Here is an 18,683-nt window from a genome sequence, read left to right on the forward strand (position 1 = left end):
ATCTCTGTGAAAGTATGAAGACATTTCTAAGAGGAAAGTTTATAGCACTGAGTGCCAACATTTAAGAAATCAGAAAGATCCCAAAATGACAATCTAATGTTACCCCTCAAGGCTCTAGAAAAGAAGAAACTAATTTCAAAATCAATAGAAAACAGGAAATAATAAGGTCGGAGCCAAAATTAATGAAATTAAGGGAAAAACATACAAAGGACAAAGGAAACAAGGAGATGGTTCTTTGAAAAGATAACAAGATTGATAAACTAACCACAGACAACACCCAAATCAACAAAATAAGAAATGAAAAAGAAGACATCAACACACATAATTCTGAAATCCAGAGGATCATTAGAAATCATTTTAAAGATATATACTCCAATAAACTGGAAAATCTGGAAGATCCTAACCAATGTCTAGATAAACAACTAAAGACCAATACCCCTGAGGAAAACAGATGCAAAAATCCCTAATTTAAATATTAGCAAACCTCACTCAAAAATACATTAGGAAGATACTAGTACACCATGATCCAATGAGTTTCACTGAGGAATGCAAGTTTGGTTCAACATATCCAAATCAATACATGTAATTCACCATATAAATAGAACTAAGGGCAAGAATCATACAATCATCTCAATAGATGCAGAAAAAAGTCTTTGGCAAAATCTAGCACTTTTTCATGCTAAAAATGCTGGAGAAACTATGAACAAAAGAAACTTACCATAAACTTATAAAGGCTATCTATGACAAATCCAATCCAGAATAATACCGAATGAATAAAAACCAAAAGCATTTCTTCTAAAATCAAGAACAAGGCAAGGATGTCCACTCTCACCACTCCAATTCAATTTAGTTCCTTGAAACCCTAACTAGGACAATCAGGCAAAAAGGAAATTAATGGGATTATAAATAGGAAAAGAAGTTAAATTAAATCAACAGCTTTCCTATACTCAAATAATGAGCCAACTGAGACAGAAATCAGGAAAACTATCCCATTCACAATAACCTCAAAAAAAAAAAAATATTTAAGAATAAATCTAATCAAGGAGGTAAAAGACCACTATAATGAAAACTACAGAACACTAAAGAAAGAAACTGAAAAAGAAAATGGAAAGACCTTCCATATTCTTGGATAGGCAGAATTAATATTGTCAATAAATGGCCATACTACAAAAAGCAATATGTAGATTTAATGCAATCCCCATCAAAACACGACATTCTTCACAGAACTAGGAAAGAAAGTCCTTAAAAGTTCATTTAAGAAGAAAAAAAAAAGACCCTCAAAACCAATGAAATACTAAGCAAGAGTAATGCTAGAGTCATCACAATACTTGATCTCAAATTATACTATAGAACTACAGTAACAAAAATGCATGTTATTGGCATCAAAACAGACATGAAGACAAAATAGAATAGAATAGAATAGAATAGAATAGAATAGAATAGAATAGAACAGAACAGAATAGAATACACAGAGACAAACCCAAACAAGGACAGTCATCTGATACTCAAGTCTTTCTAACAAATAGTGCTAGGAAAACTGGATATCCATACAAAGAAGAATCCTTTTTGCCTTGCACAAAACTCAACTCAAAGTGGGTCAAAACAGTACTTAGACCAAAAATTTTACATATGCTAGAAGAAAACATAGGTTCAACACTCTGACATAATGGCACCAGTACCTAAATTCCTTAATAGGATTCCTAAATCTCAAATAATAAAACCAAGAATCACAAGTGGGACAGCATCCATCTGCAAGGCAAAGGAAATAATTGAGCATGAAGACAGAGAGCTTACAGAATGAGAGAAAAATCGGCCAGCTACTCCAGACAGGGGATCAATTAATCCAGTATATACAAAGAACTCAAAAAGTCTAAAACCAAAAAAACAAATAACCCATTGAATAAATGGACAAAAGAACTAAACACACATCTCAAAAGAAGAAATAAGAGTTGGGCATGGTGGTGTACACCTGTAACCCCAGTGGCTCAGGAGGCTTAGGCAGGAGGATGAATTCAAAGCCAGCCTAAGCAAATCAGTGAGGCCCTAAGCAACTCAGTGAGATCCTGTCTCTAAATAAAATATATTTTCAAAAAAGAAGAAATAAAAATGGTTAACAAAGATATGAAAAAATATTCGATATCCCTAAATATCAGGGAAATGCAAATCAAAACTATGTTAAGATTTCAAGCACCAGGCACAGGGGCACATGTATACCTGTAATCCCAGCAGGTGGGGAGGCTAAAGCAGGAGGATGGCGGGTTCAAAGTCAGCCCCAGTAAGAGCTATGTACTAAACATGTCAGAGAGATCCTGTCTCTAAATCAAATATAAAATAGGGCTGGGGATATGGCTCAATGGTCAAGTGCCCCTGAGTTCAATTCTGGTACCCCTGTCCCACCAAAAAAAGATTTCATCTCACTCCAATTACAATGACAATCATAAAAAATACAAATAATAAAAAAATGCTGGCAAGAACGTGGGGATAAAGGTGTTTCTCGTACATTGTTGGTGGGACTACACAACCACTTTGGAAAGAAGTATGAAGATTCCTCAAAAGACTAGGAATAGAACTACCATTAAACCCACCTACCTAACTCCTTGGTATTTATTCAAAGGAACTAAAATCAGCACACTAAATTTTTTTTGGTGGTACCAGGCATTGGTCTATGTTCCCTCAACTCTTTTCAGCTTTCATGAACAGGACAACCTCAGGAAAAAGGTCAGAAAACTTTTAAAATTCTATATTTATTAAACTCATAATTTTGATGCAATATGCATAGGTTAATACGTTTTTCTGATTACACTCTGCTTTATTCTAAGGCCAATTTACAAGGGTTAACTCTCAATCAAATAGGTTTTAAAAAAATAAGCTACAAGGCTTTTGTGTGTCTGTTTGCTTTGTGTGGGTGCACCCGTGTACTGTCTGACTCTATGTATTGCCATGTCTATATATTTGGTACAAAAAATTGACATATGAGCTCATAGATTAAAATTTTTAAAAAATGGATCCAAATACTTTTGGTTAATATGATTTAAAAGGGTCAATTCAAATTGGGAAAATAGATAAAAGTACAAATGTCTTTAAAGTTACTATTGCACAGTTTTGTTTCTAGATGGTTAAACAGCCGTTAAAATGTTAATGTCTATAAAGTGTTTGATATCCATCGTCTCTAGGATTTTTATTCAACAACAAAAAAGATTACTAATACTATTTAATGCACTTGTCTGATATCTTGTTTTTTTAAAAAAAAGATACATAAATTACATCTAAACGTATATGAAATGAATCATGGATGTGTTTGCTAGAGACATCTAATTGGTTTACAAAGTTAAAATGCTGACTGTCAAATATAATATCAAGTACTCTTAATTCCTTAAATTCCAGAAGGTAAAATATTTAAACAATGCTGGCGTTTTCATAAATTGGTAAACTAAAAAGGAAATTTAAAATTATCTTGTGTTATTATAAAAACAAGGTTACTGTAAATTACAAAGTCCCAACAGGTATAATTCTACATACAAGGAGTCAAGAGGTTTCAACTGTATTTCAATTAAAGTACTGTAAATAACAAATATTTCATCTTATTAAAATAGATTAATTTATCTAAATTCAAAAATTTATAAGGTTTATTTCAAGGTACAAACAAAAAAAGGATCAATGGATTAAAAATTATTAAAAAGTTCTAAATATAAAAATATATTTAATAAAAAACGTTTCCAGGTAAAAAGTCTTCATGTGATAAAATATAATTATAATACATGTAAGTAAACAATAAAAGGGTCTAATTAAGTAATATAAAGGTCTATAAATAAAAGACAAATATTAAAAGGTTTATATGTAACTAAGTTGGTTATATATGTAACATAGTTAAAACTATTCAAGGTTGTTCCCTAAAGACAAATAATAATGAATTGATATATTTATATGTTAAAATAATAAAGACTTCTAAAAATGTTACATTGTGTCTGTTAAGTTTTATCCCCTAGAACAAGTAATCTTGGAGAAATTAAGGTTTGTACATCTGTGGCTAAACAGCAACTGTTATTTTAAAGTATTGTCCTACATTACAGAGTCTAGATTTTCCTTGAAAAGCTAACCTTGGTTAATATAAAAAACATCAATAAAAATGTGGTAAATATGTTCATATCTTTCAGGTATACAAGTCTTTAAGGTAAAAAAGGTCTAAAGAAACATTTTATCAAGCTAGTATTCTCCAAACTAAAATTGTCTGTAATGATAATTTAAACTTATAAAGATAATAAATTTTATTGGAGATTTATTTATATAATTTGATGTTTTGTAACCAAATCTTATGTTACCTTTTACAATAAGATATAAAAATTTAAAGATATTTTAAAAAGTAAGAGAGCCTAATTTTTTAAAGATTAATAATTTAAAACATTTTGCCACTTTTCCACCTGGAAAAAAATGTTAAGGGCTCTCAGCCTTTCCTTAATTAATGTTTCAGATGTATGTCATATTGTACTACTAAAATTCATACAGAGTCAGAAAACAATATATGTAAATTTTATAAAATTATATCTAAAAAGAGAGACAAAGATCAACTTTAAAACTAAAACATTTTACCTAAGATTGTGAAGAACCCTGTCTTACCTGAGATAAGGCTCTGCCTCCCACCTTACAGCATGTCAAAATAGGCCACGTTTCAGTTAATTTAAAGTTATATTCAAAAATTAACTTTATTGGAAAAATTACTGTGATCTCAAATAAAAAATATAATGTATAACTCAGCCAAGGCTCAAAATTATATACAAGCTAAATATGTTTTTACTATTGTTAATTTCACTTTGTATTTTCATTATAACTAAAAAAAAAAAAATGTGACCACTACACTTAGAGCAACTAAGAGACCTTTACTGTGACAGTGTCTGATTAACACAAAAAAGAGAGAGAAAGACAGAGAGAGAGAGAGAGAGAGAGAGAGAGAGAGAGAGAGAGAGAGAGAGAGAGAGAATATGAGAGAGAAGAGGAAAAAGAAAGGAAAAAAAAGTGAGAGGGAGAATGAGAGACAGGGAAAGTGAGAGAAAAAGGAGAGAGCAAGAGAGGAAGACCTGGCAAAAGAGAGTTTTATAGCCAAAATCTAATGGGGTCTCTGGGTCTGCAATCTGCCTTGTTGGCGTAGAGTGATTGGATCATACAGTAGATGCTAAGGTGTCATCTTCTCCTTCAGGCAGATCTTCAGCATTACATAAATTAATAAATAAAATAAGGATATTGTGTTATGTAAAAATTAACTGTAAAAGTTATAAACGTAAAAGTTAAAGCCCAGCATTCTTACTTTAAAACGGGTAAAACTAACTTGCTGGATGTTTAAGGCCGAATTTAAATATTAAGGTTAAAATAAAGGGGCCAAAGAAACCAATATTTGGCTCTTGCCCTCTAACTCAGCCTGAACCCAGGACAGGGGAAAAGCTTTGCAACTCCGGGCCACATAACCTCCCGATAAGGGAGATTCATGAGACCCCTGGAGAACAGAAAGCCAATGAGTGTCCATGCTGCAAAAGAGGAGGGTCACTGAAAAAGGGAGACATGCCTGATGTTTCCAAGGGAAGCCACATGGTCAGCAAGACCCTGACCCATCCTAATGCAGATGACACTAACAGAGCAAAAGTGCGGCTAACAAGTTCCCCAAAAAATATCCTCCAAGGAAACTCAGCTGACTCTTACCAATAGATAGGAACAAGGTCAGTTTGACCAGCTTGGTCTTAAACACCTAGCAAAACAGTTAAAACCAAAGCACAGCCATTCCTGGACATTTAAAAAGAAACAACAGTTATTTTAATGTAACTTAAAATGTACACTAGTGTTAGCATCCCCCAAAATAAGTAAGACTGGAGGCAACAGAAGAGAAATTCTTAGGCAAAAATGCCTGATAACTACCAATAAACATTGCCAGAAGTTTTTAGTCAGTTTAAGGCCTACAGATCTTCCTAACCTCCTACACAGGAAGATACAATCAGTGTTTATTAATATAATTATCTAGTCCTAAGTAACAAAGGATCTTTACTGAACACAGAGGTTATGCCAAAAAGGTATTTTTACAAAAATCAGATGACATTAACAATAATTTAACTAAATGTTGTGTCTACATTCCTGATAATTCTGACAACGTTAAAAAAAAAAAAAAAGTGCCTTATTAGGCTTTGTTAGGCCTTGTTATGAGGGACATTTTCTCAGGTCTTCTGCCTCCTGGTAAACAATTATTAATTTCTGTCATTTTCAAGATATTCATGGACAGGTTCCAGATGCTACAACTGCTATTTTATATTAATCTTACTTCAGCACTCATGTCTTTTTGTTTCTCTCATAGAAGTGCCCACCCCAGGTGAATTTACATCCTGTTGCTCCTAAGCCAGATTTTTACCATGGACTTCTTGACCCATTCAGTTTCTAAAATGGGACTCCAAACTGCTCATCCACTGCACAATGCCCCTTTTCAGCTGGAAGTAGCAAGAACGGTCATCGCCCTTTTCCCTTACAGCAGTAGGAGGTCCCTAATATTAGAGAAAAAAAAAAAATTATGGTCAACATAGATGTTCGCCAATATGTCTAGCTCAGGAAGATGTACTCGGGAAACTACTCCCAAGATCACCCTGGGTGATCTTCCATAAGGAGACACTTGCTTCCACAACCCAACTTATAAGTGGGACACTCCCTGTTCACCAAAGATTGTGCTTCCCAGGTCCCACTTTGAACTCCTTGCCTAAATCTCCAACCTGTCAATAACTCTGAACTATGGAACCTACTATTTTGAAGGAGTAAAGGGAAAAGAACAACTGGGCTTATTAAAAGGCCAGGCCCCACTGATTTATCAACATAGACTGGCTGCCCCCATTTTAGTTCCCCTCCTGGCTGGTTTGGGAAGTCCCTCAGCTGTCAAATAGATATAGATTTAGGAAAACTAGAAAGGTCAATCTCCAAACTAGAGGCTTCACTAGACTCTCTGACAGAAAGAGTCTTACAGAACAGATGAGGTCTAGATGGTCTCTTTCTGAAACAAGGAGGACTTTGTATGGCTCCAGGAGAAACTTGTTTCTCTGCAAACCATTCTGGGATAATAAAGGACAGTTTGGCGCTTGTGAGAAACAGGTTAAAGATAAGAGAGGAAACACTAGAAACTTCAGGCAATTGGTTCTAAAACCTATTCTCATGGTCCCCTTAGTTGACTACCATCATTTCAGCCGTAGTTGGGCCCCTAGTCCTTCTCCTGATTGGTATTACTGTAGGACCCTGCCTCTAAAAAAAACCTCCTAAACCATATACACAAGAATGTAGGTGAGGTCAAAGTTATGGTCTTACGAGCCCAGTACAGTCCCTTAGACACATAAGATGGAAAAAAAAAAAAAAAAACAACTGAGGCCTAATGATGTGTAAGATTGACATCAAAACTACTAAAACCAGTGGGGAATGTGATAGTAGGAGCAAATGTGACTCCATTTTGTTTTATGACTTCATCCTGTAAAACAACCATGCCAAGTAGAAGAGTCATGACTGGAGCAAGATGTTCTTTTCCTTTTGTATAGAAACCTTTAGATGGGGTAGAGAGAGAAGATGGGAGGGGAGGGGAGGGCAGGGGGGATAGTAGAGGATAGGAAGGGCAGCAGAATACAACAGACACTAGTATGGCAGTGTGTAAAACAGTGGATGTGGAACCGATGTGAATCTGCAATCTGTATACAGGGTAAAAATGGGAGTTCATAATCTGCTTGAATCAAATGTATGAAATATGATATGTCAAGAGGTTTATAATGTTTTGAACAACTAATAATAATAAAAAAAGAAAAGAAACCTTTAAGAACACAAAACTATCTAATGGGGCATTGTTTCTGTAACTAGGGTAACGGGGCTCTGTTTCTGTAACTGGGGTGACTGGGCTAACTGTGATTGGTTAGGCTTCCCTCCGCTTGACTGCACTGTCCCGCTTCTGTAACCTGGCTTGCTTGCATTGGCTAGACCCCCTGAACATCCCTTTTGCGGTTTTCAGGCTTATAAGGAGTGCCCTTGCAATTGTGCGGGGCTGATCAGGGGAACAGCTTTATGTTCTGGTCAGCCGCCACCAGTGTGCTTCAATAAAGGCTTGATTTGATTATACGTGAGTGATCTAAAAGTCAGTTTATGAAACCCTGTGATGAAGCTTTAACTATAACAGTACAATGAATCAAAATGCATTCTACTGTCATAATACACACACACACACACACACACACACACATACACATATATAATTAAAATAAATAAATTTTTTTAAAAAGAAAAGGAGAATCAGCTATTTCGGCGGGGGGGGGGGGGACGGGGGACGGGGCGGGGCACGGTACCAGGAATTGAACTCAGGGGCACTCGACCACTGGGCCACATACCCAGCCCTTTTTTGTATTTTATTTAGAGACAGAGACTGACTGAGTTGCTTAGTGCCTCCCATTGCAGAGGCTGGCTCCGAACTCACAATCCTCCTACCTCAGCCTCCCGAGTCACTGGGATAACAGACATGTGCCATTGTGCCCAGCCAGAACCAGCTATTATAAATAAATGGGAAAATATTAAAGCACTATAATTTTTATGATAAAATTTATTTACTAAAAATTAGAAAAATAATCCCATTCATGAGAAAACATAAGAACAAATTCATTCAAATCTACCAAAAAAAAAAAAAAAGTATTCTAATTAATGGGTCCACTTGAAAAGAATGCTGAAGAACTTAAGTACACTGGGAGAAATTCTGATTTCTAGAACTCACAAGGCATAGCACATTGCCACTCATGAGGCATTCACAACAGAAGGAAGGAAGCCAATAAAGCTCACCCTCATTTCTGAAGTACAATCCATTTTTTTTCATTATAGAAGTGTTTTAACTTTTGGTTGTTTTAATACAAAACACTTCATCTTCAAGGCATGGTAAGTATTCAAATTATCAAGTTCAGTTTCCTCCCATCCCCAATCTCTTCCACTTACTAACCCTGGTCTAAACATATTACTTTAATATCACTGAAAAGTGACAGTATCAGTTTCCAAAGAGTGCTGTAACAAAAAATACCACATATTAACAACAGAAATTTATTCTCTCAGTTTTGGAGGGCAGAAATCCAAAATCAAGGTCTCTGTGAGGCTGGATCCTTCTGAAGGAGAAACTGTACCATGGTGCCCTCCCCCACACTTTGGTGGCTGCAGACTATCCTTGGCATTGCCTGGCTTATGCGTGCATTATTCCCCTGTCTTCACGTGATCTTCTCTTCTGCCTGTTCTTTCTTGTAAGGATACTTTCTCACTGAACCTTAGAGTCCCTCAGATAATACAGGATATGCTCATTTTGAGACCCTTTAATTACATCTTTAATGATCCTCTTTCCAAATAAGGTCACATTTATAGGCTCCTAGATTGCCATAGCTTGTGGGGAGGAACGAGGATGCACCATGCAAGCCACTATGTTTCTAGGATTAGTTATATCCTAATTACCCCTAAATGTTTATTTCTTAAAAGAAATTCCAAAATGTGCAATGTCACACTTTTTCTCCATTTCATTTTATTTCACAATTAGTTATCTGGTAATTTTTTTCAAATAGATTCATTCTCTTACAAACCCTTCTCTAGTGTTTTCATTAGTTACTATGGACAAGGTAGGCATGGTAGAACAGATAGATATTAAATGCTTTGGGCTTAAAAAATAGCATTTTTGTGGATGACCAAAATAGAATACTCTCGTGCATGAACTGAGTAGTCTTCAATTTCACTATAACTTAAGTTTAAATTTCTACCTACCTTATGTTTTAATTTTTTTACCCTAGCCAGGACACATACTCTTTAAACATACAATTTAAACCTATTCATCTGCAGACATCTGTCATGTTCAACACTGTATTTAATTTTTACACGGTACAGTTATTTCATCCATAACACTGATAAGCTGTCATTTACATGTGAAAGTTACCAAGGAAGGTTACTATACCATACACATCCTTAAGTGAAGACAACTGTTTCAAAGAAGGACATCATGAAATGGGAATATCTCCAAATTCTCTAAATCACAATAGCAAAAAAATCAGATTTATAAATGATGCAAAATTTCACTGTCAATGTTGAAACGGTGCTTTCTTATATGACACTCACAAAAGCAGCAGCTCATCTATGTTCTTCATGGGAACAGAAGAAACAAAACCTCTTCAGCTCCAAATTCAGGCTACCCACTAACCCCAACCTTTGTCCTGCTATACAAAAACAAAAAATATGGCCCAAAGCCTGGGAAGATGCTCATTTGGATCTGAAATGTTCCCTAAAGGCCCATGTATTCAAGGCCTGGCCCCAGCTTTGTTTTCTTGGCTGGTGGGGCCTGGTAGGAGGAAGCGGGGGTCACTGTGGGCATGCCATTAAAGGTGGTTTTGGAACTTAGGCCCCTTTTTCCCTCTTTGCCTTCCAGCTGCCATGTAATTTCTCACCACAGGCCCAAAAGCAATGGAACCAACCATGGACTGAAACTTCCAAAACCATGAGCCAAGGTAAACCTGTCCTCCTCCTACATGTCTACCTCAGGTATTTTGTCCCAGTGATACAAAGATGACCAACAGAGAAGCCATCTCTCCTCTTCTACTCAGGGTCTGACTGTGTGTAGGAAGCTCTCAGTTAGGGCACACACATTTAAATGCATGAATAAAAGTTTCAAAACTGGAGCTGGGGTTGTGGCTCAGTGGTAGAGCACTTGCCTAGCATGTGTGAGGCACTGGGTTCAATTCTCAGCACCACATATAAATAAATGAACTAAATAAAGGCCCATCGACATCCAAAAAATACTAAAAAAAATAAAACAATAAAAAAGTTTCAAAACTGCCAGGTAGTCCTTTAACAAAAGAGATCCAAGCAGTGATATCAATGTAGACTGTACAATAATTGAAAACTTAAAATAACATAGAAAAGCAAAGAAAACAGCACAAAAAGAAAGTAATAGCCAGTATATGACCACCATCTGCAGCTAAAAAGGAGCATATTTTTCACTAAAAGAGCCAACAATACAGTAGTCTCCTCTGCCTTTTCCATGAACAGAATTTTGCCTTAGACACTGTAACTGGGAACACAGTAAGAATACTGAGAGACAGGAGTGAACAACTCATACCTCCACCAGGAATAATTGCCAACTTTGTTTCAACCAGGCCCATTTTTGCAGAGGAAGCTAAAAAGAAAAAAGAAAATTAAGAAACATACACATCATAGCATTAAAAAACCACAACTTGAAAGAGTTAGTAAACTAAGATACATTAGAACACTGTTTACTAATTTAACTGGTTTCACTTTTTTTTTAATCACTTCAAAAGATACTTAGAGAAACAAGAAAATACTCTAAATTACTTATATATAAGGAGAGTAACACAACATTTTCTGTTAAAAACTGCTTGGCAGTGAATTCGTTTTTGATGGTAAAAGACAAGAACTGTAACTATATTATTAGAGCTAATACTACTTGAAGGCTTGGATCTCAGTAATTATTCAGGATCAGGAGAGAGACTGTGTCTGACAAGCACAAATTCTTTAGCTGCCTGAATTGTCCCCTAGATCAAACAGCTTAATATATCAGATATGGCAACTTCTCAAGACCATGTCTCTAGTTACTTTCAACAAATAGTTTTATTGTTTGACAGTTGGGAAGCATTCCTTTTTTTATGTTTGTTTTCACAAGTACCTTACAACATCTTCATCATTTCTTAATGTGCATATTCAAATGTACTTAGACTATTTTTCACATCCTAATTACAAGAGCCTGCATTCTTTCAAAATGGATTCCAGATACCTTAGCTTGTCAATTGAAAAGCAAACTGATCTCTAGCACCATAAAACAATAACTGATTTCATCATTAAAAGAATATATAGGGACTTAAAGTAGAAAGAAGGAAAACATATATAAGGACAAGCAACCACTAGTCTCAAGACACAATCCAAATTATTTAAATGAATTATACTGACTCTACTTTTAATATGCAGCCATATCAGGTGACAATGGGAGCCAAGGGAAGAATAATGACTGCTGTCTGCTGTCTGATCAGTCCCAGAGCCCATGGAACAGCTAGAGCTGAAACCCTCTGGAAGACATTGTCCAGAAAAATCAACACAGAAGATTGGTATTCACACTTACTCCAGGGGGGTAATAGAACTGTGGCCTGTGATTCCAGTTCAGTCACCCCTTTGGCCTTGTTACTTCCCCTCTTTCTGTTCCCAGCGTCTTCCTGCACCAAAGCACTGTGCTTGCAGGGTTGCTAGGCACACTGAGTGACTAAATATATGTCAAGTGTGTACCAGGCACCTGGGCAGCACTCAGTAACTGGTCAACACTAATTGTCTTCATTATTTTCATAACCATCTCTACATACTCAGAAAACCACTTAGGAATAGAATGAATTGCAAAGGGATTATGTTATTATTACTGCACTTAAGAGTTATTAAGTACTTGGTCTAAGCACTCCCACAGTGGTTTCCCCCATTTGGGGGGGGGGGAACTCATCTGAAAAGGACAAGACCTACAGTTCAAACTCACATCTGTCTGACCTAAATACTAGCATATAAAACAGCAAGAGATAACAGAAGATCCCTTTCTTCAGTGGGGTTCTAAATGCACCACGAGGCCCAACAGGTGACTTTTAAAATGTCTCACTCAAAAACAGGACCAGAACAAAATACTGGAATTAACTCAAAAGTAAATACAAAATCCATTTTTGAACATTACATTTTTAATAGGATCAATTCCCACCTACCTGCTACTCGTATATCACAGGCCAGAGCCAATTCAAGACCACCACCTAGCGCAAGGCCATCTATTGCTGCAATCGTTGGCACTGGAAGATTAGCTGAAACAGGATGACAAAGGTCATGCTTCTTCAATTAGTTCATTATCTCACTATGTAATTCCATTTTTTTTGAATACATTTTTAAATGGGATATTGTATATAGATTCTATATCCATTTTACCTTTAGCAAACCATTTACATCTCCATCATTATTCTTCAAAACCTTTTATCTAATGATTGCATAGTGTTCCACCACTTGAATATAGAATAATCATCTTTAAACCTTCCTACATTAATGAATTTTTCATAAATGCTTTTGGTCAAATTAATAGTTCTATGACTTTTTATAGTATAGTCTTTTACAAGTTGTTTGGTTCATAAAAATTTCAAGGTGAAATGACACGCATAACTCAAATTCATGATCATTTAAGGGCTACTTTGAGGCTAAGAATGACAACCTCATTTAAAGAAATGATATATGCCCTACAAGAAAGAAAAAGCCCAACCAGTTGCTGTGGCAGCTCCACCATTTAGTGACAGGTGCTCAATGGGCTCCACCCAAACTCACACCTCCTGGGGAGGAGACTTTGGAAGCTTGCCCAGAGACATGACTGGGAAAAAGCCACCATTCACAGAACTCTAAACTACACTTCTGGAGTCTAGAGAAAGAATATTATTGTATAGAGATTTTTGTAAGTTACAATATACAGATTTGGCTAGGCATAGTGGCAGATGCCTATAATCCCAACAACTCGGGAGCTGAGGCAAGAGGATCACAATTTCAAGGCCAGCCTGGCAACTTAGTGCGACCCCTTATCGAGATAAAAAATAAAAAAGAGCTGAGGATATAGATATAGCTCATGGCACAGTGCCCCTGGCTTCTATCCCCAGTGCTGGGAGTGGGGGACTTTTTACTTCTATAACTTGTCAAAAAATGACTGGTTATATTCATTGATTACTCTGTAAAACAGAAAAATTTCTATTAGTTTTATTTCTGACTATGGGAATGTGAAGTTAGGCTGGCTAATCTTATTATATAAAGAGAATACAGGTTTTTAGAAGATGCCATCCCATGTAGCACAGTGGTAGAATGCTTGACCAACATGTGCAAAGCCCTGGGTTTAACCACTGGACCACAAAATAAGGTGGGGAGGCATTATTCCCTAAAAGCTCTCTCTTTCATTAGTATGCTAACAGATGAAATTCCCCAAGAGAGGCAAATCATTTTATTTCTTTAGAAACATATGAATTTGCCCAGTGCAGTGGTGCACGCCTGTAATCCCAGCGGCTCAGGAGGCTGAGACAGGAGGATCGCAAGTTCAAAGCCAGCCTCAGCAAAAGCAAGGCACTAAGAAATTCAGTGAGACTCTGTCTCTAAATAAAATACAAATTAGGGCTGGGGACATGGATCAGTGCTCAAGCGCCCCTGAGTTCAAGCCTCAGTACCAAAAAACAAAAACAAAAACATGAATTTGTGGACTGGGGATGTAGCTGAGCAGTTAGAGCACTTGCCTAACATGTGCCGATACTCAATGATCAATCCACAATACAAAAAAAAAAAAAATCCCCAAACTTGAAGTATGCTGAATCTCACCCATTCTCACATCAAGAGATTTTCTAGTCTTACTCTGAGACTAAAGTCTGAAAAGGCAGAGAAAGAGCACACATGTGCAGCTGCCACCCAAGACAGAACACTCTAGCAAGAGCAGAGATGCATAGGGCTTTTGCACAGGGAAGACACCTAATGTTCTTTTCTAGCACACTTAGCAGGGGAAAGAAAGATTTATCAGTGTCGACAATCAGGAAATGAGTTTAATGTACAAACAATATCTAGTGAATTTTAACTTTAAAAGAAAAAAATCAATAAAGTGATTAAATGGCAACTTAATCTCAATGGTTCCCCCAAAATCATCTTAAGCTCCTACAAATGAAATAGAATGACTTTGTCACTTGCTCATGACACTTCCTCCTTCCTAAGAACCTGGTTACAGAGCTTATCTATTTGTAGTTTCCCTCAATCTTCAACCTCTCCAATCTCATGTCCCTCCCATCAAAACCTTTCCTGAGGCCCTACCTTGGGCTCATCTCCCTTTACAAACTAGTTTCTGGGCAGAGTAGAATAAGTCCATGTCACCCATACCCATACACCTCCAAGCCCCCAAGATGTTTGCTCCAGGTCCCACAATCAGTGTACAATCTTCAGTCCCAATTAAACATATAGCCTTTAAGAGATCAGAGTAATCCTGATTACTGTCTCCTTGAACTACCTTCTCCATTTGCCTGCTGGGTCCCACATCCTTCCTGGTTAATTCTCAGTCCTGTACCTTCTCAGTATAAGCTTTACTCGTGAGTTCTCATTCCCACCCAGCTTTTATTATCTGTAATACCAAGAAGTCCACACTCCTCTACCTCAAACTCAAATTTCTTTCTATACTATGTCTGTATAGCCACCTGCCTACTGGACATCTCCACTTCTAAACACTTTTTCATGTCCACGACAACTCTTCAACACTTCTAGATTCTAACTCATAGTTAGGAGCAGACCCACTCACCAAGTCATCCAAGAAGCCATCCTGGATTCCTTTTCAATGCCCATATGCCCAGCTGTTTTGAGTCTTCTAACAGCTTGCTAATCTTCAAGGTCCCCTCCCGTTCTGTTAGAGTTTTGGGTATCATCATTCCTCACCAGTAGGAAGCCTCAAAATGAATTTCTTTACCTAACCCTCTGATGCATATTCCACATTTCTACTGGGCTTTTCCCCTGTCTAAGATTGTACAATTATTGATTCCATCTCTGAGATAAAATGAAGTAAACAAGAGGCACCTATTGTCTACCTATTCATCTTTTCTCCAGCCTCAGACAGATACTCTGTGTTCCAACCCCAAGCTAACAGAAGCACCTCTAGAAGTTACACCCATTCAAGAATCCACACCTATGCAAGAGTTGTACCTCCATCTAGAATACCTAGCTAGTCCTTACGTTCTTACATGTCTTTCAAAGCACTACTCAAATATCCCTCCCTTTGTTTCCATGATACTCTGGGCACCCTTCTCTGTCAAACCATCCCCTACTGCACTGCCCATCTGAAACAAAGACCTGATGTCAAATCAAGGCTACTCAATAACATTCTTAAACTGGGATATACCTCCAAGTTTTTCACTGCCTGTTCCCCATCCACTACTTTAAACTTGGTATTTTATCTCCTTTTCTATAATTGTTAATTATTTTGTTTTTAATACCTTAAAAAACAATATGAACTTATGCAGTCACAGGGAGCTTCAGAAATAAAAAAACCCAAAGTGTTCCTAAGCTGGAGAGTGTCTCAGTAGAGAATGAATGCTCTCTCTCTGAAGCATGGAATGCCATGCACTGGTAAGTCGGGAAGGAACTCATGAAGAAGCTTCTGGAAAAGTGACACTGGAATGAATATGTATCTGGTCACCCTACCTGTTTCTAAACACACAGCTCCTAGAACCATTGGAATCTTTGGAGTGATAAGACTATACTTTGTATGCCAGCAAGATAACTGATGAAAAGCTTCAGCATGAGAGCTGATCACAGAAAAGACCAAGCCAGGATTAGATGGCTGGAACTTTCAGCCCCAGCCCCTCAAATCTTTAGGGAGGGGAGAGGAGCTGAAGGTCAAGCTGATCACTCAGCCTCTGGTCATGAGAAGTAAACAAAATGTGAAGGGGCTGACCTGGGAGGGGCTCAAATCAATCAGCTCCTGATCAGATGCTCTTGATTCTGATGTTAGAGAATATAACCTTTTCCCCAATATTTAATACTTAACAATTTGAGAAACTAAGTTTCTCATGAAGGATAAAAAAAATTAACATTACGATTTATAAGAAATATATAATGCAAAATGACAAGAAATTTGGGGTCCTCGTACCAGAAAAAGGTGGGGGTGGAGGCGTGGTATGAGAGAGACTATAATGCCAGTAACTCCAGAGGCTGAGTGAGGCATGAGGTCGCAGGATGGATGCCAGCCTGGGAGACTTAGCAAGGTCTTATCTCAAAATAAAAAATAAAAAGGGCTGATAGAACAGAAGGGAGGAAAGGACAAAGGAAGGGAGGGAACCAGAAAGGTAATAAGAAAAAGAAAGAGGAAGAACAAGGAGAGGAGGAGGAATCACAGCATCTTCAAATCACTGAAAAGGTTAACTACTTGAGATTTTCAAAATTAATATTTTAGCATTGTGGAAAGCTGTCTATAAAATTTTCCTACTCAAAAATTATTTAGGTAAAATAGCTTACTTATTATTCCATATTAGCTATTTCACATCTTGATAAATTTAAAACTATATATAATTCTTATTCCCCCCACCCCAGCCCAAGACATTTGTCCTGTTTTTCAGGAAAATATGCATCATCTCAAAGGGAATGCCACTTTCACAGTTATCTGATATGCCTGTTTTTACATCTTATATTTCTTCTACCTGTGAGTACTTAATAAACACAGGGGAAACAATAAAACCCACCTTTAGAAAGGCAGATTATCAGTTTAAAGATCTGAAGGAATATCATAATGGCAGTTGTACATGAGCACAAAGGAATGAAACAGGAACTGCAAATCCAGTGGGCACAAGCTATTCCCACAGCAACAGGATGCAATGATGACTCAATGCGTTATCCAACCATCAGCATCAGACACTATTTTGAGTGCAGTATCAGGAAATGAGCCAGGTATGACATAGAAGATAATAATGCTTTGAAATTCTCCTAAAAATATAATTAAAGCGCACAATTACAGAGTGTAGCTATTTAAAGAGCAGTAAGGCAGGCCTCTGGTACCCTTCAGCAGCCTCCAGGCCAGCATCCCCAAGGGCAACCAGAATGAGAGCAGGGCGAAAACACGGGAAACCATGCGTCTACTTTCAACCCTTAAGGAGATATAATAAATGATGTAGCTTCTTTACAAGGCTCTATAAAAACACAAACAATCTGATTAAGGAGAAATGACAGTGTCAGTCAAGTGATTTTTAAATTTGGGTTTTGCCTGAAGACTAGTGTTGTTGTGTAAAACAGAGAAATCCAAGTATTTCAACGGGAATGCCCATAAATTATGTGGAAACTCCAAATAGTGAAATCTTTCAAAGATAGAAATAAAATAAAAACAACTAAAAGCCATAATAAATTACTAATTATCCTTTAAGTTCAGCTAAAACTTTATCTCTAGTTTAAAGTGCATTCTCCCATTCCAATCAAGTTTTAAGGAAATCAGAAAAACAACAAAACACAAATCCCTGAGCAAAGTTTGCGGGCTGGCTGTACCTCAGTTCTCCTACAGGCTCACACCAGGGTCACTGCCAAAGAAGCAGCCTGGGTACTGACATGCACACCAGAGGAGAGGGCTAGGGCCAGCAGGCAGGAGACAGGAGTTACAAGAGGGAGACGTCCCAGGTGCCACGGACCTTAGAGCAAAAGCCAAAAGGAAGAGTATTTATAACACTGCTGTTCTAGCACTAGGTTAAAATCCAAATAAAGTGGAGAAACTCAACAAACTGTTGTGATGAAAAACAGCTGAACAGCAGCTTACAAGAGGTAAGCTATTCCTTACAAGAGGGTACCATTATGTTAATAACAAATTGCTAAAGAACAGCATTCCCTTCTACATACATTGTATATACTGGCTCAACAGAGAATCTCCAGGCTGTATTGATACACACAGAAAAAGAAAATAAACTTACTTTTTTACTAAGAAAATTGGAGAAAAATGCCTAGTAACAGTATGATAAAATAATTACTCCTGGCTTTAATAAAAACCAGAGGAACAAGGGCAAAATGGCACGGGGCCAGCCTCTATCCTGCTATTGCTGCAGGATACGATGATCAGGTACAGGAACAAGATGAGGACCTGGCCACAGTACTTCAGATTTTATGCAGAGTGATTAAGG

General features: G+C 37.1%; 1 protein-coding gene across 5 annotated transcripts in view; it reads right to left on the reverse strand.

Moving 5' to 3' along the window:
- Positions 1-18,683, reverse strand: part of Auh (AU RNA binding methylglutaconyl-CoA hydratase) — a 156,470-nt gene that overhangs the window by 74,438 nt on the left and 63,349 nt on the right. For 4 of the 5 annotated variants that reach the window (XM_077792316.1, XM_077792313.1, XM_077792317.1 and 1 more), the window contains 2 exons: positions 12,750-12,842; positions 11,120-11,176 (listed from right to left, as the gene is read on the reverse strand). The exons of the other annotated variant lie outside the window; for it this stretch is intronic. In XM_077792316.1, coding sequence (XP_077648442.1) covers positions 11,120-11,176; positions 12,750-12,842 — 150 coding nt within the window. The remainder of the gene's footprint in view (positions 1-11,119; positions 11,177-12,749; positions 12,843-18,683) is intronic. 5 annotated transcript variants of the gene reach the window in all.

The sequence above is a fragment of the Urocitellus parryii genome, chromosome 13, assembly GCF_045843805.1.
Source record: "Urocitellus parryii isolate mUroPar1 chromosome 13, mUroPar1.hap1, whole genome shotgun sequence".
In the NCBI taxonomy this organism is placed as follows: domain Eukaryota; kingdom Metazoa; phylum Chordata; class Mammalia; order Rodentia; family Sciuridae; genus Urocitellus; species Urocitellus parryii.